General features: G+C 49.0%; 1 protein-coding gene across 1 annotated transcript in view; it reads left to right on the top strand.

The window, feature by feature from the left end:
• The first annotated feature begins 355 nt into the window (after positions 1-355).
• The window catches only part of Tbc1d22a (TBC1 domain family member 22A), a 300861-nt gene continuing 273951 nt past the window's right edge, over positions 356-27265 (top strand). The window contains exons 1-4 of the mRNA XM_041672324.1: positions 356-578; positions 19083-19139; positions 19861-20195; positions 22969-23145. Of these exons, the coding sequence (XP_041528258.1) occupies positions 517-578; positions 19083-19139; positions 19861-20195; positions 22969-23145 (631 nt within the window). The 5' untranslated portion in view covers positions 356-516. The remainder of the gene's footprint in view (positions 579-19082; positions 19140-19860; positions 20196-22968; positions 23146-27265) is intronic.

The raw sequence follows: 27265 nt of genomic DNA, 5'->3' as shown, positions 1-27265 counted from the left end.
CCCATCGCCTCTGATGTGCTCCGGTGGTAGTTGCTTTCTTCATTTCACCGCGTCGGTGTTTACTGACCTCGGGTCAATGCTAGTCGGCTGCGAGCAAACAAAGGCAGAATCGGACGCCAGATGCACGCGGCTCCCGAGTTCATGGCCGGCCGCTCGCCCTTAGGGTCGGAGGCGGGGATCCGGCGACCTCAGCCCTTGCCGCAAGCCGGATAGCTCCCAACGCAACAAGCAGAGCACGCGCAAATCGAAGGCTCGGCTTGCTAGACTGCACAACTCCCACGCACTTCCCAGCGTCGCTTTTTCACGGCATCAATGAGCGCAGCAGCCGCGGCAAAGGCGGGACTTCCGGAAGCGACGAGTCACAACTTCCGGACGGAGGCGGAAGCGCCTCTCGGGTCTACGCTCGGGAGTCCTGGTATCGCCGTGGGGGCCACCGGGGCACCGGAGAGGGCTTCCGGGGGTGGACCGACAGCGCTCGGGTGTCAGGGTTGCGAATCTGAGGGATGAGGAGGGACCATGGCCAGCGACGGGGCCAGGAAGCAGTTCTGGAAGCGCAGCAACAGCAAGGTCCCGGGCAGGTGGGTGTGACGGGGAGGGCCGGGTCAGGGTCAGGGGTCAGAGGTCAGGTGGCTGTGCTGTCCTGTTGGACGGCTGGTGGAGTAGGGGTCTGAGGAGGGGAACCTGACCTCCGAGGAAACTGGGGCGATGTGAGGGGCTCGGGGTATGGGGTCGGCAGTGGGGGCATGGGGTCTGGGAGGTGACAGTGGCCGCACCTAGGAGCGAGGAGGACGAGGAACTGACCCCAAGTGTCTCCAGAGCCTGACAGGTTCTCTTCTGCGAAACTCTTTGGCTCCCTGGGGAAGGTGGAAGGAACTGACGCGGGTCATGCCCCGGAGAATTTGATGGAGTCAGGAAACTGGCCGGGGAGAGGCAGCGTCTGCCGGGGATGTTGGTCTCTGCAGGGTGTTTGGTGATTTTGACCACTTGATGGCTTTCTTGTCTCTGGTGGGCTGATGCTTTTGCTTTGGGCGAGAAAGCCCCTTGTGAATTTGTCTGTTCCCACCTTCTGGCTCTAGACTCTAATCTTCTGACAGCAGCAGGAAACAGATACCTGGGTGCAGTCTGGAAGCTATAGAGCTCCAAAGTCCTTCTGCGATTGGTTATGGCCTGACGCCTCTCCAGGTCTTAGGGAATGAAGACACAGTGCACAGAAAATACCTAAGCTCAAGTCAGCCACGGACTAGACCGTGTTTCAGACAAGCGCACCTCAAGATTTCAAACGTAGTTTATTTTGTTCCCAAACCAAAGCCTGAGATACTGAAACCTAAGATTCTGACGTTAGCCATCCTTTCAGCCCTTCCGATTTTGACATTGAAGTAACTTAAATAGAGCCATTCAGTAGCAAAGAAAATGGGCTGTGCTCCTGCACTTCACAAGAGACGCCATTGTGTGAGTGTTAAAATTGTAAACTTTGACATTCATTGTGTTCAGCCATAAAATGTACTTTCAGAGTGGTTGGGAGGTAGCCGGAGTTACTGATTGAAGGGCCACAGTGATCGGGAGAAGGAGTAAGTCCTGAGAAGTGCTCAGATACTGTATTTTTTTTTTTTTACTGTATCAGGACCAGGCTCGAACAGTTAAGAACTGTTATACAAACCGATGTCTCATAGTTTGAGACAAGTGGAAGATACTGGGATAATAGTGAGGAGGAGGGCCTACTGTCACAGGGACAAACATGAAGAGCCTAGTGTCTATATAAAAAGAGCCACATGGCAGTGTGACTTTTGCCTTTACATCTTGAGGCTTTGGTTCTCCTTAAGCGTGAACTAATTCACACTTAACTGAGAGTCAACTGAGATATAAAAACAATGGAGTTACTGTGTGGAGTTATAGAAGCCAATGAACTTTTTCATCAAAGATGTGTGTGTGCGCGCGTACGTGTGTGCGTGTGTGCGTGTGTGTGTGTGTGTGTGTGTTTATATGTGTTTTGAGATAGGGTCTCTTTTGTACTACAGGCTGGCCTTGAGCTTGTTACTCTCCTGTGTCAGTATCCTGGTATACATGTCTCTACACCTGGCATGGTAGTTTGTCATTGCACTGTGTTAAATAGTCTTGTCCCTTATACTTGTACAGATGGAACTAAGACTGTGACCTTGCTTGGAAGTAAGGGTCTTTGTAGATGTCGCTGAGCTAAGATGAGGTCATACTTCCATTGGGTATCCCTGATTCAGTCTCTGGTTCCCGTAAGAAGGTGGAACTTTAGATACAGAGAGAGACAGAAATAAGGAAGATGACCCTGCCAAGGCGAAAGCAGAGATTGGAGTGATGTATTTACAAGTCAAAGCCCGGGAAGGCTGGCAACCAGCAGAAGCTAGAAGTGGAAGGAAACAGCCCTCACTGACTGCATAGTCTGCTGACACCTTGGTTTAACGACCCAAAAGAGAACGCATTTCTACCTCTTTAAGCTCCTATCTTTATGGTTGTTTGTTATAGGAAACTAATACAATCCCAGTCTTTTCAGTGTGACCCCACATTACCAAAGACAGATTTCTTTCCACTTGGCTTTCGTGCCAAGCTGCATCATATCAGGTACTTTTTAATTTTTTTAAAAGATTTATTTATGTTTTATATATACAGTGTTCTGCCTGCATGTATGCCTGCATAACAGAAGAGGGTATCAGATCTCATTACAGATGGTTGTGAGCCATCATTTGGTTGCTGGGAATTGAACTCAGGGCCTCTGGAAGAGCAGCCAGTGCTCTTAACCTCTGAGCCACTTCTCCAGCCTCCTATCATGTACTTTTTTCTTTCTTTTTGTTTTTTTCCAAGACAGGGTTTCTCTGTGTCTTTGGTGCCTGTCCTGGAACTAGCTCTTGTAGACCAGGCTGGCCTCGAATTCACAAGGATCTGCCTGCCTCTGCCTCACGAGTGCTGGGATTAAAAGCGTGCGCCACCACCACCCGGCAATATCATATACGTTTGAGAAGAGCTCCCATGTCACAGAATTGATGGGGAATCTTGTGACTTGCTAGAGGCTGCTGCTGAGGACAGGGCAGGGGAGAGGCTGGACCCTGCAGAGAACCTGTGCAGCCTCTGTGTTGTCCTGTAGCTCTCCCTTGTGGCAGTGTTCCTGTTTTGGGTGACAGCCTGAAAGTCTGAAGGAGAATGTTCAGAGGTGTGCCCCATTTCTTCTTGAATGCCCACACTCTGGGTTTTCACCTGCGTCGTGCAATGCTGGCAGAGAGCTAGGCCAGGCTCCCAGGGTGTTGCCTGCTCTTTCAGTGGGCCTTGTGTTTATTGTCTGCCACCAGGGAGCCCTGAGGAGAAGCCTGAGGAGACACAGAATCTTACCTCAGAGTTCCAGACAGTGAAGGGAGCTCTGCAGAACAGAACCCCTGTCAGTTCCTTGCTAGTGCAGATGTTGGATGGGGTTCCAGCAAGGCCTTGGTGCTCCACCAGTATTTTGTCTGCCAGGGATTTGTCATTTGCAAAACGTGGCTTTGTCCTCTAGGTAACACTCACCAAGGCAGGTTGGGTTTAAAACCCCTTGGCTGCTTCTGTAGAAATGCGTGTCACGCACAGGCGTTTCTTTGTGCTGTCTCTCACCTTTCTAACCTGGCCGCTGCTCAGCTGTATAGCTCCATCTCCTGCTCATTCTCTTTATGTGCCCTTAGCAATGCATGATGAGCTTCGACTTTAGGGCCTTCCACATTCCGTGTGGTACTAGCTTTCCATTTTCATGCTCATGTAGCTGACTGGAATGTTCCTTCCCTCCTTTTACTCTCCACACTGCATCTGCAGCCTGCTTCCTTAATGCCTTGCTGGTTTCTCTGCGGTTGGGACTCAGGCACCTTTTCACATACTGGCTTTTTCACTAGGCCACAGCTCTGCCTGTTTAGGAAGTACCCCCCCCCCCCCCCCGTCTTCATTGTTAAAGACTGAGGAATAGTGGCTGATCCCAGCTGTCTCTCACATTAGCCTAGAGTGAGAACAAGAGCTGCATGAGATATGGTCTTCCTGTAAGAGCTTCTGATATTTGTACTTCCTGGTCTTTGGATGTGTGTTTTGAGTGAGTCTTTTTTAGAATTTCCTTTTCTGGATGTGCTCACATACAGAAAGACTATACTTTCTACCAGAATGCTAGGGAGCTGACTGGGTTTTAACATCTCTTCCTGTGATCTATGTGTTAGTCTCCAATGTATGCCGTTCCTGGAGCTATTTGTTTCTGTGTCTGTAGTGGGAGGAGGCTACATTGATCAGGTGGCCATGGGAGCCAAGAGAAAATTTGCTTGATCTGTGTCTTAGTTAGGGTTTCTTTTGCTACAGCAAAACACTATGACCGAAATGCAAGTTGGGGAGGAAAGAAGCTTATACTTTTATATCACTGTTCATCATCGAAGGAAGTCAGGAATTCAAACAGGGCAGGAAGCTGAAGGCACAAGCTGTTGTAGAGGCCATGGAAGGGTGCTGCTTACTGACTTGCTCACTATGGCTTGCTCCACCTGCTTATAGAACCCAGTATCAACAGCCCTGGGTGTCACCACCCACAATGGGCTGGGCCCTGCCCCTTTAATCACTAATTAAGAAAATGCCCTACAAGCTGGACTTGGTGACACATTTCTTTAATCTCAGCTGTGAGTTCAAGAACAGCCTGGTGTACAAATGGAGTTCCAGGACAGCCAGGGCTGTCACACAGAGAAACCCAGCTTCGAAAAACAAACAAACAAATGCCTTACAGCCAAATCTTATAGAGGCATTTTCTTAATTGAGGCATCCTTCTTTTAAATAACTTTGCTTGTGTCAAGTGACATAAAACTGTCTAACACAGCCTAACTCCTTTCCTAATTCTTTCTGGTTAAAGAGACACATAGAGATAGATATCTCTTTGATTATCTGAGAGCATGATAAGTTATTCATCCAGTTAATTTTTATTTAACTCATGCTACTTGCCAGCTACAAAAGTGACCACTGTCTGTGTTCCGCCCATACAGAGCTGACAGTTTAAAGGTGGTGACCGCTATCAAAGCTCTGCAGGGAAGAAGGGTGGATAGCTTAGAGCCAGGTGTGGTGGGAGGGTCTCACGGTGAAACAGTGACCGGGGACCTCTCCCTGAGAAGTTGCCTTCTGAGTACAGATCTTTCTCCTCGAACCCAGCTGCTGTGAGAGGACAGGAGCAAGGAACCAAGGTGGCTGAGGCTGAGGGGAGGTCAGGGTTATACGGACAAAGCAAGATGCGGGCTATTACTCTTCCATTCTGAGTGGGTGGAGAGCCTTTGGAGGACCTGAGTAGCTGTGTGATGGGGCAGCCCTTTGTGAAACAGGGTTGCTTTAGCGAAGAGAGACACAGACAGAGGGGAGAAGGGTATAAGCAAGGGACCAGGTAGGAGGCTCTTGGGACACTTTTAGTAGGGACAGGAGTGGTGGTCATTTCAGTGGGAAAGGCAGTAGGCAGGTGATAAGAATCAGAAGGCCTGGGTCCTTGCCTCTTATGGGCCTGTTCTTTCTGGAGCCATTGACTCAGTTGACTCCTAAAGGACTGTTGTTTTCTGCCATCATCAAAGTTGGAATTCCTGCCACACTAACTTTAAATGCCAAGAAAAAACCCCACACATTGGGTTTGAGAACAGAGGCAGTCTTTCAGTGTGGAGCTGGGGCTTAATGTTTTAGCATGGTTCTGCTTGACTCTGAGCCTTGTTTACAGTAGGGAATGCATGTTGCTGGGGTAGGTGAGGGATGGTATTTGGAAGTGCAGTGTTGGCAAGAAACTGTGACGAGGTCCTGCATTCTTGGGTCAGGCCAAGGCAGAGGTGCAGCCTCAGTGCCATGGCCAGAGAGCTTTCAGCCCCTACTGTTGGAACCTTTGGGAGTGTGAGCAAATGAACTGCTCAATAGACCTGTTTCAGGCCCAGCTGAAGAGGGAGGAGGGCTGGGAATAATGAGGCCATTCAGACGTGTATGAGCACCTTTGACATACCAGAGACCTATTGCTGGACCAGCAGATACAGCCCATGGAGACAGTGGGAGAAGGGCCCGGGCACATGTGAATATGCATGCTGACTGAAGTTCTGTGAAGGTCATAACTTGGGCCCGTTGGCAAAATTCCAGCATCCTACAAGGGGAAATGATCACATCCCTTCTGAGGACATTCTGTCTAACTTGGGACCTGGAAGTGGTGAAGGAGTCAGGCTGCCCCTCTGAGGTGCAGGGTGGGCTGCAGGGAACACCAGTGTCTGGGAAGGGATCAGAGTAGCTCAAGCATTCCAGGCTGTAAAAGCATTTGAGGCATTTGAAGCTGTGGAGAAGATCTGGGTTTGAATACAGAGTCTTGAGAGTATTGAAGGATGATAAGCAGGGCATGGTGGACAACAGTACTGCTCAGCCTTGCAGAGTGGGCAAGAGGAATCAGGCAGGAAGTGAGGACAGGGTAGAGGCTGTTGGAGAGGAGTGGACAGGGTCAAGGCTCTGAAAGATGGAACTTGCACATTCACTGATGGCCTGGATGTCGGGTAGGCAAGATCAATAGTATGTGGCTTAGTGCATGATCCCAAAGGTCTGTGTCCCCATCTCTAGAACCTGTGAATCAACCGTGTTACCTGACAGGGGGTTCAACATGGTCAATCAGTTGGCCTTGACTGACTCCCTTGTCCTTCTGTGTTCTTAGACCTCTGTCTCCTGACTTGTGACTTTGAAATGCTATGTACCTGGTTGGTCCCCACTTTCCTGTTTCTCAGAATCTGGGAAACCCTGGAGTTTGCGTCCCTATGGGGAAGCCATGGAGAGCTCATAGGGACTGTGTTCAGGGGAGCGGGTTTCTCTGAACGTTCCTGTTGATATGTGGAGGGTTGTCTGTGTGACTGGGGGCTGTGGAAGCACTAGCAGGTGGTTCTACTGTGTATGTAATTTTTTCCTACCCCTTAGTAAGAACTTCATCTTGCCATGTCAAATGTCTCATTTCATCAGCAACATTTTGAAAATAAATGTGAGTCATATTTTCCCTTGCATAGTTAATATAGCAAATTGGTACTGGAATTAATTTAAAATGAAGACAAAAATTAAAAAAAAAATCCCTTGTGCTAGGGTATTGCTCACAGGTAGAAGAACATTTGCCTGGCTTGGCACATGTGAGGCCCCTGGCCTCTCTCCACAATTCGCAGCAACAAAAGCCTGGTAATGTTTTGATTTGGTGTTATTTGATTATTTGATTTTTATGTAGTTTATAAACTACAAGGACAGCACGTGGATTCCCAGCTCCCTACTGTGTCCAGGGAAAAAGAGGGGTGTGGCAGAATGAGGACAGCGAGACTTGTTCTGCTCTCTTCCCCAGATCTCCATGCTGCAGCAGGACGAATCCGGGCCAGAGGATGATCTTCCTCTTCCTGCAGCCTAGTTCCCTGTCCCCGTCCCCCCTCACCCACAGTCATCCTTCACTTCTCAGTACCTGCCATGAGCAGGCCATTCTGTGACGGGGTCCGTCATCAGGGACCAAGCTTTCTGCCAGCGTTAAGGGGGCTGCAGGGACTGCACACAAAAGTGGATGTGGGAAATATCTCTTAACCTCAGGAGCAGCAGTGATGATCATGTCCTTCTTCTAGTGTAGAATCTAGGGATAGATCCCTAAAGTTCATTCTTAGAGCGTGCCCATGCTATGCCTGTGCCCAGTGCTGGTGGCAGGGCTTGTGGGATTGTTTACTGAGTGCTTATCTTGGTCCAGTCCTCATAGTGGTTGATGGGGGAGGGGTCTGTGGTTTTCCCCTTTACAGTTGAAGCCAACTAAACAAAGCCAAGTCACTTGCTCAGAACTGTTTGGTTTGAACTGGGGGAGTCTCTCTGTCTTCTCTGTGCCCAACTGTCATCTCTTCTCATCCCCTCCTCATCCCCTAGCCGTGCATCTCTAGGAGAGCCGACTCACCCCAGCCCACTGGAACTGGTGCTCCCAGGGGTAGCTTGGACTCCCACCAGCTTTTCAGAGCCCAGGAAGCACTGAGCCCCTGAGCTGCCAGGCTGCTTTTGACTGTGTTTCTGGGGTTGCCAAATTAGGCAAGCAGCTTCTTCCAGGCTCATCCTGGTGTTCATGTTACAGCTAACAGGCAGAGATGTCACAGGGTCCAAGAGAGTGGAACCACTGTCCTTCCCATTCCTGTGGCTTGTGCTAGGGACTTCTGCTGTGAGTAAGTACCCCAGCCTTTCTGTTCTCCCTTTCTGAAGTGCTGTTTCCTCTTTTCTTGGGACTGTGTGGAAGTCTCCCCTGCCCCATCCCTCCTAGCCCTGAATGTCACAACAGGGCACAGCTGTGGATTCTCTCATGTGTTGTGCATCAGGGCTGAGGATGATGATGGGACTGGAGAGACAGTGCGGCTGAGCCTGGCCTTGCAGTGAGTCCCTTACATACGCTGTGGTGTGGAAGCCAAGCCCTGGCCCCAGGCTGCTGGTCCTCTGTGAGCCGGCTGGACCCTTATGGGTATGCACATTCAACTAGAGCATTGGTTCTGTCCACAGCCCCTCCTGGATGTACTTGCCTATTCTAGGATTCACCCTCTGCCATGTACCTCAGCCATGATGTATGCACAGGACTTGCCCATCGTGCCTTGAGCTGCTACCTTTCTCTGCATTCACACTGTGCCTGCCTAAGCCCAGCTGTGCACTAGGCAGACTCAGTGACAGAGGTCCAGAAGCTGTGTGTCTGCTTGTTGCCTTATATATGTTGCAGTGCTGGTGTGAAGAGGCATCTTTCTTTGAACATTTGAACTCCAGGGCCATACAAATGATGTTGATCCTTGTCATCTGAATAGAGATGAGCAGGGTGTTGAGGGGTGCTGACTGTGGACATATGATGTGCAAGTAGAAAGGCACCAGATCCTGGATAAGGACAAGTGCTTTGGTGGACCTTAGCATCAGGGACAGCTGCCTTTACCAGTCAGGAGAGCTGTCTTCTTGTTGGAACCTGTGATTTTGTCACTGAATTCCTCCTTCACTGTGCTATGTTCTAATAGATTGTCCACCTTGTGAAAGTGACCAAATGACAGGGATGTCACTTGTTTCTTGCCCCCTTTGGTACTAGCATTGGGTGCTGCTAGTATGTGGTATCTGATGAACGATTTCAATGAGCTGGTCCATGCAGAGCAGACAGTGTTTATGGTGCTCCTCAAGTGAAGGCCAAGCTGGGGAACTTGGTACTTGGTGTTTTCTTTCCTGACTAGTTAAGACTGCTTTGTCCAAAGCCCTTTGGCATGCACCTCAGGACCTTTCTTTTCAGTGTCTCCAGCCTGTCTTGTCCCACCCTAGGTCCTTAGAGGTACCTCTTATTCTTGGGCTATATTATTACTTCCTACCCATCCTTGCTCTCTCATTTATCCTCCTTAAGCTGACTCCCCCCCCCCCCCATCTCAAGACAGGGTTTCTCTGTGTAGTTCTGACAGTCTTGGAATTTGCTCTGTAGAGCAGACTGGTCTCTAACTCAGAGACCCACCTGCCTCTGCCTCCCGAATGCTGGATTAAAAGTGTATGCCACCACTCTTTGGCTTTCTCTATATTTGTCTGTCTGCCTGTCTGTCTTATCCATCCATCCATCCATCCATCCATCCATGTAACAGCCTTGGCTGTCTTGGAACTTTCTTTGTAGACCAGGCTGGTCTCAGGTTTACAGAGATCCACCTGCCTTTGCCTCCTGAGTGCTGGGATTAAAGGTGTGCGCCACGACTGCCTCATTTTTTTTTTCCTTTTTTTGAGCTGACATTTTAATGGAGTTCTCTTGTGCTGAAAAAGAGAAACTTTATCCATCCCGCTAGCAGCTGTGAGGCATCTGCTTCAGGGCATTGTTCCTTGAGCATCTCTTCCGCTGCCCTTCCCTGGCTCACCCTGTGATCTACTGCCCTCTGTCTTATTTGCCCTGCTTCCATTGGAGAGCTGTGCTGTGGAACAGGGTAGCCACTGTGGCCTTGGTGATATACTTCACTTGCTCTTGCGTCCTGGGGGAGCCCTTCTTGCCTGCTTTGTTCTGGGATCATCAAGCTATATACAGGGTGGACAATGGAGCATGACTAATGGCCCCTCAGTGCATTCTGGTAACTAAGGAGTGCGTTTTAAGTTTCTTTTTCTGCTTTGCAGAGGGTGTGTGTGTGGATATAAAGTTTCTGTTCTTTTCATGTGAAGTACCCTGATTTTTTTTTTTTGGCCTGTGGTAACAGCATCGTAGCTCATTTCTCCTTCCATTGTTTTAGCGATAACATTTGCATACCATACAGTCCACCCATCTAAAATGTCTAGCATGTAAGCAAGTTGTGTGTGGTGCTTTTGTGCATGCAGGTAGGTAGATCACCGCACATCTGGGAGGCATACAGGACAAAGTCTGGGAAGCTGAGCTCCTTCCACCTGGTAGGTTCTGGGATTCAAGCTCAGATCTACTGTGGTAAACATTCTCCTTACTCAAGGAGCCATCTAGGCAGCCCAGACATTCAGGATTTTAGAATGCATATTCAGAATTATCTAATATGACCACAACTAATTTTAGAATACTTTCATTGCAGAAAGAGAAACCATATCTCATTATGCCTTACTTTCCACCCCATTCCCTGGACACCAGTAAGGCACTCCGTCTCTGTGGTGACCCTCTAGACGTTTCACTTGCTCTAATCATACAGCGCTTTTTGTTTGTTTGAGACAGGCCCTCACCGTGTATCCCAGACTGTGTTTGACCTGCCACTCTCCTGCCTCAGCCTCTTGAGTCCTGTTTGACCTCCTTTTCGCTTTGCATATTTTTAGGCTTGTCTATGCTGCAGCATGGGACAGTTGAGGTGTTCCTCCATTTACAGTGGGGTCACATCCTGGCACCTACTCTGTTGTAAGCTGAGAGTGCACATAGCACTGTAGCCTGCCAGACCTAGTCTCGGGGTGTTGTGCACTGTGCAGCATCACAATTTCCAGGAACTGTGGCTCACTGCTGCTGCCCAGTATTGAGAAAAAGTATGGTATCACACACATATTGTGAGCCCAGGAAAGACCACAGTTAAAATGTATGTAAGCCAGGTGGTGGTGGTACACGCTTTTAATCTCAGCACTCAGGAGGCAGAGGCAGGAGGATCTCTGTGAGTTTGAGGCCAGCCTGGTCTATGAGAACTAGTTCCAGGACAGGCTCCAAAGACTACAGAAAAACCCTGTCTTGAAAAACCAAAACAAAGTATTTTCTGTTGAGTGTGTATTACTTTTACACCGTTGTGAAATGTGGAAATTGTGTTGAGCCACCATAAGTTGGGGACCATTTGTAAGTTCTTCACTCTCTACCCGAGACAGGGTCTGGCCGCATAGCACAGGATGACCTTGAACTAAGATTCCCCTACCTTAGCTTCCTGAGTGCTGGGATTCCAGGTGTGCAGCAATACTTGGTTTCATTGTTTTATGATTTAATACTCCCTCCTGTGAACAAGCCTCTGTCATTCCCTGTTCACCAGGTGAAAGACTTTGGATCCTTTCTACTTGCTGACTGCTTGTCATGCTGGGCTTTCTTTTCTCCAGCTCTTTGTGACCTGCATCCCCGAGGACTCTGAACTTTGACCCTTCTGGCTCAGTGAGTCAGTCCCTTAGAGATTCTATCTCTTGTGACCCTAGAGTCTCGTTCATTAGAAGACGAGTTAGACAGAAAAGAACCGCACAGATTACTATAGCACACAGCCCAAGAAGAAGCATCACACACCGTGGCGGTTGCTGGGTTCTCTCCTTGCATGCAGTTCCTTCTCTCTGTTTCTAGACAGCCACTGTTCTGAGTTAGCCTTCATTCTCAGACATGCCGTACCGACTGCTTTTATGTCAGCTTGACAAAAGCCAGAGGCATTTTGAAAGAGGGAACCTCAATCGAGAAAATTTCCCCAAGTCTATGGTGCATTTTTTTGATTGATGATTGATGTGGGAGGGCCCAGCTTACTGTGGGTGGTGCCACCCCTGGGGTGCAAGAAGAAAGAAGGCTAAGCAAGCCATGAGGAACAAACCAGTAAGCGGTGTGCCTCTGTGGCCTCTGCATCAGTTCCTGTCTCCAGGTTCCTGCCCTCACTGCCCTCAGAGATGGACTGTTACTTGGAAGCAAAAGATGAAATAAATTATTTTCTCCTCAAGTTACTTTTGGTTATGGTGTTTATCACAGCAATAGAAAAGTAGCTGAGACACACGTGGTAGGAATCTTTCCATTCATATCCACATGCAAAAATGCAAGTGTTTTGCATAAACACAGTTTACTGTTGATCAATTAATTGATCTCCTTTTGTTCACTGTGGTTAGTTTCTGCATCATACTTTGCTTTCTGTGTATTTGTTCCTTAGTTGATAATGAGCATCTTGGAGACAGAGCCTGGAGCACTTCTGGGCAAGTACTTTATCACTGACGCAGCATCTGGTTGTATGTGTGCTGGGGGTGTGGCTCAGTGGTAGAGTGCTGACATAGCACACAGGAAACCCTAACTCCGACGCCCAACCCTGCTACAAGTTTTTGCTTTTTCTTTTTAGTATCACAAGCTTTGCCCGGCTTCTTTCCTTACATATTTTCACAGCGTTTTCTGTGTCTCTGTGCCAGGATGTAGTTTCTATCACATATCCTTTTCATGATGAGTTCCCAGTGTCCTGGGTTAGTGCAGAGTTTTAAAAGATGTGTAATTTATTCAAAAGCACATTTATGTACTTTCTTGGGGAGTGGTTGGGGCCATCCCGCACATGCAGCTCTGCAGCACATCCCCAGCCATGAATGTTCTTTACAGAAGGGCTTCCTTATCTGAGGTAAGAATGCATGTCACTTGCCACTGCTCTTCAGTGGTTTTGGTGAAGTCTCTTTTTCTTTTTTAGAAATGCTAGACCAAATAAATGCAATTTTAATAAGGTAAAAATGAGACTCCTTTAAGTCTGAGCTTGAACTTTGTTAGAACATTTTCTACTCAATAAACACAAGTGGTTTGCCTATGAAGAATTAATGAGTTTCCCGCTCTGTTGGGAGGGAAAGGCCTAAAGCCTTTGATAATGCTGTAGAGACTTTTATGAAAATGACATGCAAATAGTGCCCCGCAGGCCAAGCTGCCTACTGTTTGGAATATGAATATATTGGGGGGGGGGTGGTAAGAAGAAGCGTGTGAACGTTGGTGTCAAGATAGATTGGCAGTGGTGACAGGTGCTCTGTGTGGGTCACGTTCTGTGTACACACGCGGGGCTACTACCACTGTGGCTGCCTTGGCCACAGTGTTGCTTTGTTTCTGTTTGGATGCCAGGTTTCATACTGGCAAGCACACACTGCCACTGCTGCACGCTCTCACCCTGTGTAAATTCTCATGTCGGTTCCCAGGATGGGGAACTAAAGTCCGGAGAGTTGACTCGCCTCAAGCTTTACCAGCCTTACCAGCCAGTAAGTGTTGGTTCTGGAAGTGGAACCTGGGACTGTTTGACTCTTCATCCTGAGGGCTCTGCAGCAGTCTTAGGATACTTCTTTAGTAAGGTTTTGGGGAAGGACACCCCAAGTTGTATGTGATCTCAATTGCTATGTATCTCTTTTCTCCCTTGACATACAACACATACCTGATTCTCCAGGGGTCTGTAGTCAGAAATTCAGGTAGTGCACAGGGCTGTGGGGACTCAATTCTTGTTCCAGGATGTTCTGGGAGGACTCGAAGATTGGGACTGAAATAAAGCTCTTCACTTTCTTGTCTTACTGTGATCAGTGGCTGCTATAGGTTGCTAGTTGTGATGGGTCAGTTGAGGTAAGTATTCATGGGCACTTCTTGTAACTAGTTTGGATTTCCGTGTATTGTCTGGAGTTGAAGAGAGTCAGGTGGAAGCTGTGGTGTATTAGTCAACGTTCAGCAAGAATGTTAGTTCCCCCCTTTCATATCCCGTGTGCCTGCGGTCCCCCATTTCATATCCCGTGTGCCTGCGGTCCCCCATTTCATATCCCGTGTGCCTGCGGTCCCCCATTTCATATCCCGTGTGCCTGCGGTCAGCCCTTTCATATCCCGTGTGCCTGCGGTCACCCCTTTCATATCCCGTGTGCCTGCGGTCCCCCATTTCATATCCCGTGTGCCTGCGGTCCCCCATTTCATATCCCGTGTGCCTGCGGTCAGCCCTTTCATATCCCGTGTGCCTGCGGTCAGCCCTTTCATATCCCGTGTGCCTGCGGTCACCCCTTTCATATCCCGTGTGCCTGCGGTCAGCCCTTTCATATCCCGTGTGCCTGCGGTCACCCCTTTCATATCCCGTGTGCCTGCGGTCCCCCATTTCATATCCCGTGTGCCTGCGGTCAGCCCTTTCATATCCCGTGTGCCTGCGGTCACCCCTTTCATATCCCGTGTGCCTGCGGTCTCCCCTTTCATATCCCGTGTGCCTGCGGTCACCCCTTTCATATTCCGTGTGCCTGCGGTCACCCCTTTCATATCCCGTGTGCCTGCGGTCCCCCATTTCATATCCCGTGTGCCTGCGGTCAGCCCTTTCATATCCCGTGTGCCTGCGGTCACCCATTTCATATCCCGTGTGCCTGCGGTCAGCCCTTTCATATCCCGTGTGCCTGCGGTCTCCCCTTTCATATCCCGTGTGCCTGCGGTCCCCCATTTCATATCCCGTGTGCCTGCGGTCCCCCATTTCATATCCCGTGTGCCTGCGGTCCCCCATTTCATATCCCGTGTGCCTGCGGTCCCCCATTTCATATCCCGTGTGCCTGCGGTCCCCCATTTCATATCCCGTGTGCCTGCGGTCACCCCTTTCATATCCCGTGTGCCTGCGGTCTCCCCTTTCATATCCCGTGTGCCTGCGGTCACCCCTTTCATATTCCGTGTGCCTGCGGTCACCCCTTTCATATCCCGTGTGCCTGCGGTCCCCCATTTCATATCCCGTGTGCCTGCGGTCAGCCCTTTCATATCCCGTGTGCCTGCGGTCACCCATTTCATATCCCGTGTGCCTGCGGTCAGCCCTTTCATATCCCGTGTGCCTGCGGTCTCCCCTTTCATATCCCGTGTGCCTGCGGTCCCCCATTTCATATCCCGTGTGCCTGCGGTCCCCCATTTCATATCCCGTGTGCCTGCGGTCCCCCATTTCATATCCCGTGTGCCTGCGGTCCCCCATTTCATATCCCGTGTGCCTGCGGTCCCCCATTTCATATCCCGTGTGCCTGCGGTCACCCCTTTCATATCCCGTGTGCCTGCGGTCACCCCTTTCATATCCCGTGTGCCTGCGGTCACCCCTTTCATATCCCGTGTGCCTGCGGTCCCCCATTTCATATCCCGTGTGCCTGCGGTCACCCCTTTCATATCCCGTGTGCCTGCGGTCACCCCTTTCAAATTCATGTAACTGGACTTACCCACCAGAAGTGCCAGTCTCCCTCCATTGCTCTCCACTTTTCCACTGAGGCAAGGTCTGTCAATCATCCAGAACTGGATGGTGTGGTACCACTGGTCCTGCTAGCCAGCCTGCTCTGGGTTTCCTCTGTTTCTGCCTCCTGAGGTTGGAATTACAGGTGAGCTGTCATGTTCTGCTATTTAACTGGGTCCTGGGGTACAAACTCCTGTTCTTTTCTTGCTTGCATGGCAAGCACTTTAGCCATAAGCCATCTCTTTAGCCCCATCTGTCAGGAAATTTCTGCCTGCCACTATTTTAGGTGAGACACCTTTTCAAGGGAAAACCAAGACCGGATTTAATGTGAGCCCATGCTGTGTTCCCACAGGAATTATTATCACAGGGTATTGTAACATTAGGCTGCTCGCTTGGATTGGCACAGTGTAAGGACCCTAACACTTGGACTAAATGATATTATACCTATTTTTGCCTCTCTTCTGTCTGGTCATATAGTTGCTATCCAAAAAGTGTTTGTTAAATTCCACTAACATTTTTAGGTTACAAAAACACTTGATATAATTAAGACATTGTGCTCTGGGCCTACAAGGTTGAAAACAGAAGATTGCCATATTTTAGCTTGTCTTAAAGCTGTCCTTAAGCCAGTGAGGAGAGGTTATACAATATAAACAGTGGTGTTGGGCAGATTGCTTTTTACACGTTTTCTGCTCAAGTGTGTAAGGAGAAAGCGACGGCTGTACTGGAAAGGGTAATATACTCCCAGGTTCTAGACGAGGACATCTTTGGTAGATTGCTATTTTGGCCATACTGCATGAAAGAAAAAATTCTCATTTTGCAGATCAGTAAGAGGGTGAACTCTTGTTAGCAGATGGACACAGGATATGAAGAGTTTACATAAAGAAAAGGCACCCGTCAACAATATCTGAGGCATGAAGCCAGCGTGGAGATTGCTTCCCTTCTGTCCAGTTAGTGGTGTCTGGCCATCTGCCAGGCCTTGCTGGGAACTACTTGACTGTCCTTTGGCAGTATGACCAGCCTCTTTAAGTGCGTGCCTTATGTCCAGGGCATTCCCATTGCAAGAATTTGTCCTCCGGAGGTTATCAAGTGGTGTGTAGTCATTCCTCTCCAGAGGTGTTATTGCTGTCCTTGGGACCACAAACAGTTTTAAATCAGTCTGTGTTTTGCAGTCAGCCTTGGGTAAACTCATTCTGTTGTAGCCATATGGTAGCACAGTGTGAAATTAGAACTGATACTGTCCAGGGAGGTGGCACAGGCCAGAGATGAGGTAATCGGCGCTCATTCTATTCCTGTGGTGTTTAAAGCGTTTACTGTTGAAATAATTAAGATTTACAGGGAGTTGCAGAGGGATGTGTAGGGAAGTCTGCACACTCTCAACCTCATAGTAGGCTTTTAAATTTGCATATGCTACTTCTAGTCTCTGTATATCAAGTCACACATCTGAAGGTAATAAATGATTTGAGTAAACTGAAGAAAGTGAAGAAGAAGTCATAATATGGGGAAATACTTCATAGCCTATTTCAGAATCAGGAAGGTAGAATTTAATTTTTAAAAAGATTATTTTTATTATTATTTTAAATAATCTTATTACATTTTATTGACTTATTTTTTTGTATGTGTATGTGCCATAGCATGCAGGTAGAATCAGAGGTCAGCTTGTAGGAATTTTCCTCCCACTGTGTGGATCCTGGGGATTGAACTCAGTTTGTCATGATTAGGGGCAAGTAGTTTTATCCACTGATGTGTTTTAGTGATACTAATTTTCTTTTTTTTTAACTTTTAATTATGTTTATGTGTGTGAATATGTAGGGACGAGTGCGTAGGAGTGCAGGTGCCCATAGAGGCCAGAAAAAGGCATCTGGTTCTTTGGGGATGGAGATATAGGTAGCTTTAAGATGCTTGATGTGGATGCTTAGAATTGAACTTGGGTCCTTTGCAAGAATTGTAGATGATGTAGATGATCCATCTCTCCAACCCTAGGATTTAATATAAAAATGTTTTCTAAGCTTTTTCTTATAGTAAATGGGAATCAGCACAGAGATCAAGATCAGCATTGGGCAATGCGCAGAGAGTGAGTGAGTGACTTTGGAGCCCTCAGTCCTAAATGGGATGTCCTTATCAAGCCCCTCCCCTCAAGGCTCAGGGATCTACGTGGAGGAGGTAGAAGGGTTGTAAGAGCTAGAGGAGACAGCCTCTTCCAGACACAGCAGGACTGATCTGCCCGTGCACTCCCAGACACTGTGACAGCAGGAACAAGACCTGACAAAATCCTAGCACTGAGACAAGGGCACGTGGACCTAACCAAGAAACTGCTGCTGCTGCTGCTGCTGCTGCTGATACCTGCTAGGGAAGGGACAGTCTGCTTTCTCCAGTGGAGGCTGCCTGGGTGTATCATCCACACTCCAGGGCAGACCCCATGCTCAGCTGCCTGGGTGTATCAACCACACTCCAGGGCAGGCCCCATGCTCAGCTGCCTGGCTGTATCAACCACACTCCAGGGCAGGCCCTGTGCTCAGCTGCCTGGCTGTATCAACCACACTCCAGGGCAGGCCCCGTGCTCAGGAGCATTTGACCCACACAAAATGGACTCCATCTTTTTTTGTGTACTTTTTGTTTTGGTTTGGTATTTTTTTGTCTTATTGTTTTGATTTTTCCTGTTCTTTGTGAGGGAGGTGGCAAGGAACTGGGGGAGGGGAAGAATATGATCAAAGTATATTGTATGAAAAAGGTTAAAAAATAAAAACATCTTTTAACTCACGTTAAAAATACAACATTTATTTTCATGCATATGTCAGAGCTTAATGGAGATCAGAGAACAACTTTGGGACTCAGTTTGTTCCTCTCACCGTGTAGATGATTAAACTCAGGGATTGAACCCAGGTTGTCCGGCTTGGCAGAAGGTGCTGTTACCAGCTGAGTCCTGTGTAGTCCCAGAATTTCATTAAAACACAAAACAAAACATGTTTACCTGAATTGGTCTTCATGTTTCTCTTTGTACACTTCTTTCTTCACCAGGGTCTTGTGTCAAAACCCCAGAGTGTCATGTCTGCCTTGGGACTGTACCAGTTGGGATGTCAGATGACAGTGGCTGGGGTTAATAGGGCTTCATTTACTTCCTGTACCCGGAAGTGAAAGGAGGTGGTTAGCTTGGAGCCCTTGCTCACTGCAGCCACCACAGACCTGCTCTGTTTTCAGAGGTGCCTTCATTCTCTTGAGAGAGATACCCAGGCTTCACCTCACCTCTGTTCTGGGACATGCCTGAATGGGAGAAGCCGAGGTCCAAGGGTGCTGGCTGAGCCTGTCTGGTTTTGTTGGAAAAGTTACAGCCTTCATTTCTTTCTAAATTGCTTACACAATTTTTGTTTATATTTGGGTAATCAGACAGAGCAGCGCCTGGTAGAAATTCCCAGTGACATTCCCTTGTGAGGTCAGGTTCTGCTTGTAAAACACATTTCCCAGCAGTTGCTCAAGGGACCCTGGTATTGGCAGGGGTCTGAGAGGACTCCTGGAGAGCCATGCTTCCTGATCTCAGAAAGGGCCTGAATGTCTGGCCTGTTGGTGGGGGTGTGGCCTGTGTGGCGCCATTCCTCATTGGATTGGCCCTTAGCCTGGGTGGCTAGATGTGTAGTTGCTGGTAGAATGTGGCTTCTCTTGGGCTTGTGGCCTAGGAACTGGCGCCTTCCTTGATTCAGTCAGTGTTGGGCTCTCAGTAGAGCTGGGGGAAAGAAAAGCTAATTTTTTGTTTCCCTGTTTTCTTAGCATCCAGCATGTGTATGGAGCCCAGCACCCACCCTTTGACCCACTGTTACACGGCACGTAAGTGGCAGTCAGTGTCTTGCTTCTGCCAACTCATTGGGGTTTCTGAGGGAGGGGAAGTGTTCTGTCAGTCAACAGATGGCTCATTCACTTGCTTTGTGAGAAACTGCTGTCTGTGCATCGTTTACCCTGTAGCTGGGCGGTGGGATATGGGGGCTGCGGGTCGTAGTACCTTGTAGAGGGTAGAGAGCTGGCGCTCCTGGCTTGAGGGCAGTGTGCCTCCAGACTGTCCTGACAGCTCATGTGAATTCTCCCTATGTGCTGTACTCTCTCTGTCCTGGGCTTGGCTGCTCCAACTCTTGGGCTCGGTGTAGTGCTATACTTGTCTGTCATATTTCCTCCCTTATACTGGGGCTGTTGGGATGTGTAGTCACGCTTGGAGGGAACTCCTTGAAATCATCTCTGTGTGTACGCAAAGGCCCTGTTCTCTGCAGGGTCCTCTTTCCCTGGCCCCCTCTGCTGCTGCTCTGGAGCCGGGCTGAGATGGAGGGAGAGGGAGAATGCGCTCTCTAGCTTTGGCACATTGCTCTATACTCCTGTGCTTTTTACCGCTCTCTCCTGAAATGTCCCCCTGCCCATCGCGCAGCCTACGCAGTGCCAAGTCCTCTTTTGATGCCTGCACAGTGTGCTTTTCTTGGCACCCTCATCTAGACGAATTGTACTCTCACTGGGGATTCTTTTTTGGCTGAATGTGCACAGTAAAGATGCCTTTGCTTTGTAGCTTGCTCAAGTCCACGCCCAAGGTGCCCACCACTCCAGTGAAAGCCAAGAAGGTCAGCACCTTCCAGGAGTTTGAGAGCAATACCAGTGACGCTTGGGATGCGGGCGAAGATGATGATGAGCTCCTGGCTATGGCAACGGAGAGCCTGAACTCTGAGGTGGTCATGGAGACAGCTCACCGTGTCCTGCGCAACCACAGCCAGAGGCAGAGCCAGCCCTCACAGAAGGAGATGCCAGAGCCGGAGCCTCAGCCCATAGCAGAGCCTCCTGTAGCTCCGAGTGGTGACCTCCGTCTGGTGAAGTCTGTCAGTGAGAGCCACACTCCTTGTCCTTCAGGTAGAGATGAAGGGATAGTAGAGCCAAGGATGGATTGGACTGGAATAAGGGGAGCTGTGTGTCTATTTGCAGCAGGACTCTGGGCCAGGAGAGCCTGTTAGGGCATCTTTCATGTGTCTGTGGTACTCCCAGACCCAGCAAACCAGCTCATTGCCCATGGGATCTGATGTGCTTTTCTTTCTTCCTGGAGCTGCGGGCGTCTTTCCTACAAATGAAATGTTAAGGCTCACGGCTTGTCTACGGGCCCACGAGAGGGCCATGGAGCAGCACAGGAGATGTGAGATCACAGGCTCCTTCAGAAAGGAGCAAAGAGCCCCCAAGCATGCGTCTCCTGGGTAAGGGCGCTTTCCTCTCATTTACAGAGGAGAGAGCAGATCCACAATAGCCTAAAGCTACCCTGCTAGATTCCGAAAGGGGCTTTGTACCTAGTCTGGTTTTCAGAACTGCCTGCTGGGAGCTGATGTGCTAAGATGTTAGTTTCTTCAGGTGAGAAGCTGCGTTTATTTCATTTGTAACGAATTTAGAATTGCTGAGCTTACCCAGGAACTGCAGTGGCTTTTGAGTTCTCTGAGAGTTCCACCTCCAGTGGTGGTGTCCAAGGGTTGGCTCACTGCTGTGCTTGTGAGTCATGGACACAACTTCTCAAGCCCCCACAGAGGGTAGGGCATCTAGGGTACTGTTAGCGCCAGCGATGGCCCTCAACACATAGATGTAGGAGCTGACAGTGGGCAGGACTATATTGTGTCTGGCTGGGGGTCCTGACCAGAAGCAAACTCAGATCCAAGCATATGTCACATTGTGGCAGCCTCCTTGGCACAAGTAAAGCGACTTGTTCTTTGACTGTCATGTTACTGGAGAAGTGGCTGTGATCTCATTGCTGTGTCTTCTGCAAATTGTGGGTTGAGCATTCTGTGTTTGCTTTCTAGGAGAGGTGGTTTTTTTGAGCACTTAATAATAATAGCATGCTGGGGATGTTCACTGTGTGGCTAGTCTCTTTGATGATGAACTCTTTAAACACCTTAGGCTTCTAGGAGAGAGTTGTGTTGTCTCCCTTTACAGCTGTGGCACCAAGAAGACCCTGAACTACTCACGAGGTGGGCCTGGGGTGTTAAACCCAGGGTCAGTGGCTCCAGGTCCCTGCTGCTAGTGCTGGCTACTGCAGAGACCAGGAGTTCTCGTCCAGAGATCTTGCCCCCAGGGGACATGTGGCGGTATCTTGGGTAGTGTGTTTGAGCTGGAGCAGGGTGTGTTTGTCACTGAACATGGTAGGTGTGGTAGGGATGCTGCTCAAATGTCTACAGTGCCCTGGTAGTGACTGAACATCCCCCTGACCACTCCCTTGGGTGAGGCCAGGGAGTGCTGTGCTGCAGTTGGTGGGACTTCTGCCAGGATTGGTTACACTGGTCCTGGGAGCTCCAGGAATGTGTGGAGAAGATGTGGTCCCGTTTCCCTGCTCCTGTTACCTGTGGACTGTTGATATTTCCTTATATGAGGAAGGAATGTGAAGGCCACTGGATCCCCAACCCAGCCAGATTCTAGCCACTCCCTCCTGCGCCTCCCAGATAGCTGTGTGTGATTCTGCCTCCAGAACGTTTTCTTGTGACCTCTGTCTTGGTCAGTGTTCTCTTGCTGTGAAGAGATGCCATGGCCACAGCAACTCTTATTTATAAAAGAAAGCATTTAACTGAGGCTTTCTCCCATTCCTGGCTGGAAGCATGGTGACATGCAGGCAGACATGGTGCTGGAGAGGTAGCTGAGAGTTCTCTGTCTGGATCACAGGCAGGAGGAAGAGAGAGACACTAGGCCTGCCTTGAGCATTTGAAACTCCAAAGGCCACCTCCGGAGGTGCGCTTCTTACAACAAGGCCACAGCTACTCCCAAAAGGCCACACCTCCTAATCCCTGTCACTCCCTAATGGCCAAATGTTTAAATATATGAGCCTATGGGGGCCATTCCTACTTAAACCATCTCAGCTTGTATGGTAGAATATATAGATAATGGAGGATCTCTGGGACATACTGGCGAGTCTAGCTAAATCAGTGAGCTTCCTGCCCAGTGAAAGACCCTGCCTCCAAAAATGGGGGCTTGAGGGAGACACCTGTTGTAGAACTCTAGCTTCTAAACGCAAGTACACATATGTGCACCACACACGTGTGCACAGACTCTCCCCATGCCATTCTGCTCTTGAATTCCAGGCCTGTTCTCGCTAGTGGGTGGGGGTTTGTTCTGAATGCTCCCTGCAGGTAAAGGCAGGAGCAGAGGTCCTCAGATTAATCCTGATTCTGCCCAGGAGCTTTACTCTTGCTCCTGAGTTGCCTGGATGGCTTCCTATCCTGACTAAGGGAGTGGAGCAGCATGGATGCAGGCACAGGTGGGTTCTTGACCCCATCATCTGTAGTGCCTAAGGTAGGCACTAGCGTGTTGAATTTAGATCTTACCTGTGGCTCGTTTTTGACCGTACACTGGTTTCCGTCTTCTGAAAGTTGAGGCTGCTGGGTGGGGGTTAGAGCTAGCCGTCAGAGGAGTGCTCTGGGCTTTCCGGGCTGTCAGGATGTGCTCAGATGCAGGTGTATCTGTTTTACTGGTGAATAGCACTGTCAGTGAGTTATGTTTAGTGCTGCTGACGGGAGAGGGAAAGCTGTGCCTGACCATGTTCACAGAGGGCCAGTGAATGCTATGGTGAGCATGCGGCCACACGGATGAAGGGAGAAGGTGTGTTCAGGAGGTTAGAGGCTTCCGCTAACCTTACCCTCTGTTCTTCTACCCTTTCTAGAAAGCACCAGCGATCCGGTCCCTCTGCAACGGTCCCAGTCTCTCCCCCACTCAGCTACTGTTTCACTGAGTGGCACATCTGACCCAAATGCACTTGGTGGCTCAGCCCTGAGTAACAGAGAGGCCTCTCGGCTGGACAAGTTCAAACAGCTGCTTGCTGGCCCCAATACAGACCTCGGTGAGTCCCTGAGGGTGGCTTGTCTGTTTCTTACAAGACCACAGGTGTCACTACTGGTTGCACACACGCTGTGTTTTCATGACATTGAGTCTCTAATATGCTGGTAGTCATCTTCCTTTAGCCATGTTTGCTAACATATTCCTAAACTAGTTTCCTAGCAAGTACTTTTTTTTTTTGTGTGTAGTTTTTCAAGATAGGGTTTTTCTTTGTAGCCCTGGCTGTCCTGGAATTCGCTCTATAGACCAGGCTGGCCTTGAACTCACAGAGATCCATCTGCCTCTGCCTCTTGCATGCTGGGATTAAAGGTGCAGGTGAACACCACCCGGCCTTCCTTTTTAACTAATGCTGCAGAATACTTTTCCTACTGTGGTCCTCGGGGAACCCCTAGAGGCTGGGCAGGTAGCGATCTGTACTCCATAGGCTATGGTTTGTCAGTGACTTCTGGGGGAGTGGGGGAGGTGACTACCATCCTGAACTTTGTACTTTACAGATGTGGGCTATGGGTGACATGAGTGTGACAGGGAAGGCCCAGGTGGGCACTGGGGAGAGAGGACGGTTATCAGGGTAAATCTTTGTGATTTGCCTGATCCCTTTAGTACCTGTGTGGACACTGGCTCGGCTTCCAAGTCACTTGTGGTGGAATTGTCATCTGATTATTTGTTCTTTCATCTATACAGCCTGTATTTGATGAATGAACTCAGTGATAAGTGTTTCCTAGGTGCTTGAATTTTCTGAGGGCCAGCAGGTGGTCTTGCTTGAGATACTCATAGAAAGGGAAGAAAAATTTGAACAGGTAGTGCTAGAGCAGCACTTTGAGGGCTGAGCTGGAGGTGCAATGCCCAATTTGCCCAGGAGGTGGCGAGTGGGGTCTGTGGTTGGGCTGCAGCACACTGATTCATGCATTTGGGAAGCTGTAGGGAGGATGTCTTGACTGGAACAGGACAACCTTAGGTCTGTACAGTGGACTTTTTTTTCTTAGATTAATAACTTTTTTGGTTTTTATTTTTGAGGTGAGGTCTCTTTTATATAGCTGTGGCTGTCCTAGAACTATGTAGATTAGGCTGACCCTGAACTCAACTAGATTTGTCTGCCTCTGCCTCCTGAGTGCTGGGATTGAAGGCGTGTGTCACCACGAATATCTTAACAGTTTGATGGAGCACAACAGGATGAAGAGTGAAAGTGGGCCTCGGTGGCCTGTGGACATTGCTTCAGACACTTTTTATGTAATTTCATACTTAGGGAACGTCTCAAGGACAGTACAAACGACTTCTGTACACAGTGTCACCCACTTTTACCAATTGTTGCATTTTGCCCATTCCCCATTCTCTGTGCTGTGTTTGCAGAACCAATTGAGAGTCAGTTGGAGACTTCCTTCCATTTACTCCGAGGGCTTTGCCGTGTACTTCCTAAGAGCACAGGCTGTCAGTTTAAAGAGGTGTAGCCCTGACACAGTGCTGTTTTCCTTGTTGTGAGGATGCGCAGTGCGTGTTCACATTTACCAGGTGTACCCAAGAGTGCTCATCTCCTGTTTCCTTGTCCACAGTTCAGAGCTCAGTGGCTCCTTCCCCACAATCCCCTCTGCTCTGATGTCTCCATGAACCTGAATGCTAGTTCCCCTTCCTTGTGTGCTTTGACCCTGACATTCAAGGTGTGCAGACAGTTACCTGTCTCTGTGTGTCGGAATCTTCTTTGTGCTTGGGTCCGGGTGCATGATGCTCAGCAGGGCATCACTTTGGGGTGTATGTCCTTTTCACCCTTTTCTCCTCTCTGGGCACCTAAGCAGCCGTCTGTAGAGGGATGCCTTGGAGTCTGGGCATTTATGCAGGGCTTTTTCTTCATCCACACCCCACTTTTTAAATTTATATATATTTACAGAGTAGCACATAGAGAGTCAGATGCCACTCTTTGGGTGTCCCACAGTTTATTTCACAAGCCCTTTACTGATGGGCATGGAGGATACCCCCGATTTTCTGTCCTAACAGCCTGGACCTTGTACAGATGAGGCGAGAGCTCTTGAAGACATCTGCTACTTTGATGATGGTGACCATAGAGCAGTTCTCACCTGGGGTGGGGAAGAGACCACAGATAGGGTGGCTTTAGGTTTGGCATAGAGCTGGGTGGGTAGACATTCCTGTCACCATAGAAGGAAATCAGGATTGCTCATAAGAAAGGAGCAGAATCCCCTGGCTGAAGCTGGAACCATATTTCTAGCACACCATGCACCCATGTTTTGTTGTACAGGGGTTGTTAGCTGCTCAGGTTCTGTGCTGGAGCCTAACGGATGTGTAGGGAGGAGGCGGATCCCACTGTGTTTATGGGAGGAGGATCTGAAGTTGGCAGTCTGGGTGGAGACCTTGAGCAGGCTTGGTAACTTGTGATCCTGGTTCTTAGTGTCCTTGCTCATCCACAAGATGTGCCTAGAGCTGGACTGAGATGATGCGTAGGCCACTAGAGTGCTGGCTGTAGGTAATGCCCATGGGCTGCCTTAGAGTTGTTCTGTAGGCTTTCTATACTGATTATCGCAGTATGGCCACTTGTGATCCATGATGCATCAGAGTTGTTTCCAGACATTTTCCTGCTTATGTCCACCGGTTACAGCCACAGGCAGGTGGCCAGGAGATACCTGATAAAAACGGGTTTACCTGATGGGAGTCCTGATCTGGTTCAGCTCTGGGCAGCAGCTAGTATCTTCTTGTGGGTCTTGTCACTAGGGAAGCATTAGAAATCAAATTAAACTTGCAATAAAGCTTCCAGAGTTAGAGAGTCACCGTGAGCATGTGTGGGTGAAAGGTTAGATACAAAAATCAAGCTCTTTGTCAGGTTGGTGTGATTATTATGGTTTTCTTATTCCTTTTTCTTTAAGAATTCTGTTTGAATCTTTGAAGCCAAAAAGTAAAAGCCATTTACTTTCAAAGATAAACAATTACTGGATTTGTATTTAGTGGCAAGAGAAACATAGCCAGTAAATTGCCTGTTTTCCTAAGGCCTTTAAGGTAGCTCTGAGGACAGTGGAATACATTATCCTCCCATTACATAAAAACCAAAGTGGTAAATATTTGTCGAAGTTGGAGAAGCAAATCGCTGATGTGCAAAGGGCCATCAGAAATGGCTCTACCTGCTGCAGGTCTGTGCCAGCGTCCGCTGCTCTTTGTTTAGCTTATGCTCTGTTAGGAGCCCAGGGATGAAAGTAGCAAACAGAACTTAACAGCTCACTCCCCTTTAGCATCATTCAGTGTTTATCTGCACAAAGACTGCCTGCGCTGAAGCCTGAGAAAGGATGCTTGGAGACATTCATGTTTGTACGTGTGTCTGCCGAGCAGGAACACCATCAAAATGTGCAGAGTATGCCGTTTCCTGAGGGCTGCTGAGAGACTGCACACAGCAGTGGGGCCTCTGTGGGTAGGCTCAGTGTAGAGCTCACTGACGGGCACCAGAGAACAGTCAGCCAGCAGAACAGGTGTCCCTTTTCCTGTGAAGAGTGAGCCAGGCACATAGCCATGGTCGCTAGTACCTATGTATAGCCACCCTGGGTTTGAAGATGGAGAATTTGCCTGGATAGTCAGAAGGAAGGCATAAATGAACTATGGGGTCATATTCCCTGGAAGCATGGCCTTGAGCAGATGTTCCTGAGTGCCTTTGACTTGAGGGCCACATTACAGGGCCTATGGTGGTGAGTTCACTCCCAGCATGGGTGCTGGCTATGCCCCTACTCTCTGTGTGACCAGCTCACTAAGTGTCTCACCTCAGGGTGGAAAGGAAATCCAACCTACCTTCCAGAGTTCCTGAGACGGCAGGAGGTAATTGATGTTTCAATCATAGGGGAGAAATAGGGATCCAGGCCAACATTAGCCCTGCCCTCCAAGATCTTGCATTTTACTCTGGGGCAGACAGACAGACAGACACATACCCACACTGAATAGTACACTGGTCAGCAGGTGGTAAGCATGTCTTGGGATGAAGTAGTGCTGAGGGATAATGAAGATGCTGCTGGCGAGTAAGTGGTCGTCAAAGACCTTTTGAAATGAGTGTGTTTCTGCTGAGCCCTGTGTGCAGAGAGGCTGAGTATGAAGGAAGGCCTTCCAGGAAGAGGAGCCAGGGTGCAGAGGTCCTGTGGGGGAGA

Source organism: Microtus oregoni, unplaced genomic scaffold, assembly GCF_018167655.1.
Source record: "Microtus oregoni isolate MIOR12 unplaced genomic scaffold, Mior012 000022F_ref0000154, whole genome shotgun sequence".
NCBI lineage: Eukaryota > Metazoa > Chordata > Mammalia > Rodentia > Cricetidae > Microtus > Microtus oregoni.
The sequence above is the reverse complement of the archived record's forward strand: the minus strand, read 5'-3'. Positions and strand labels throughout refer to the sequence as shown.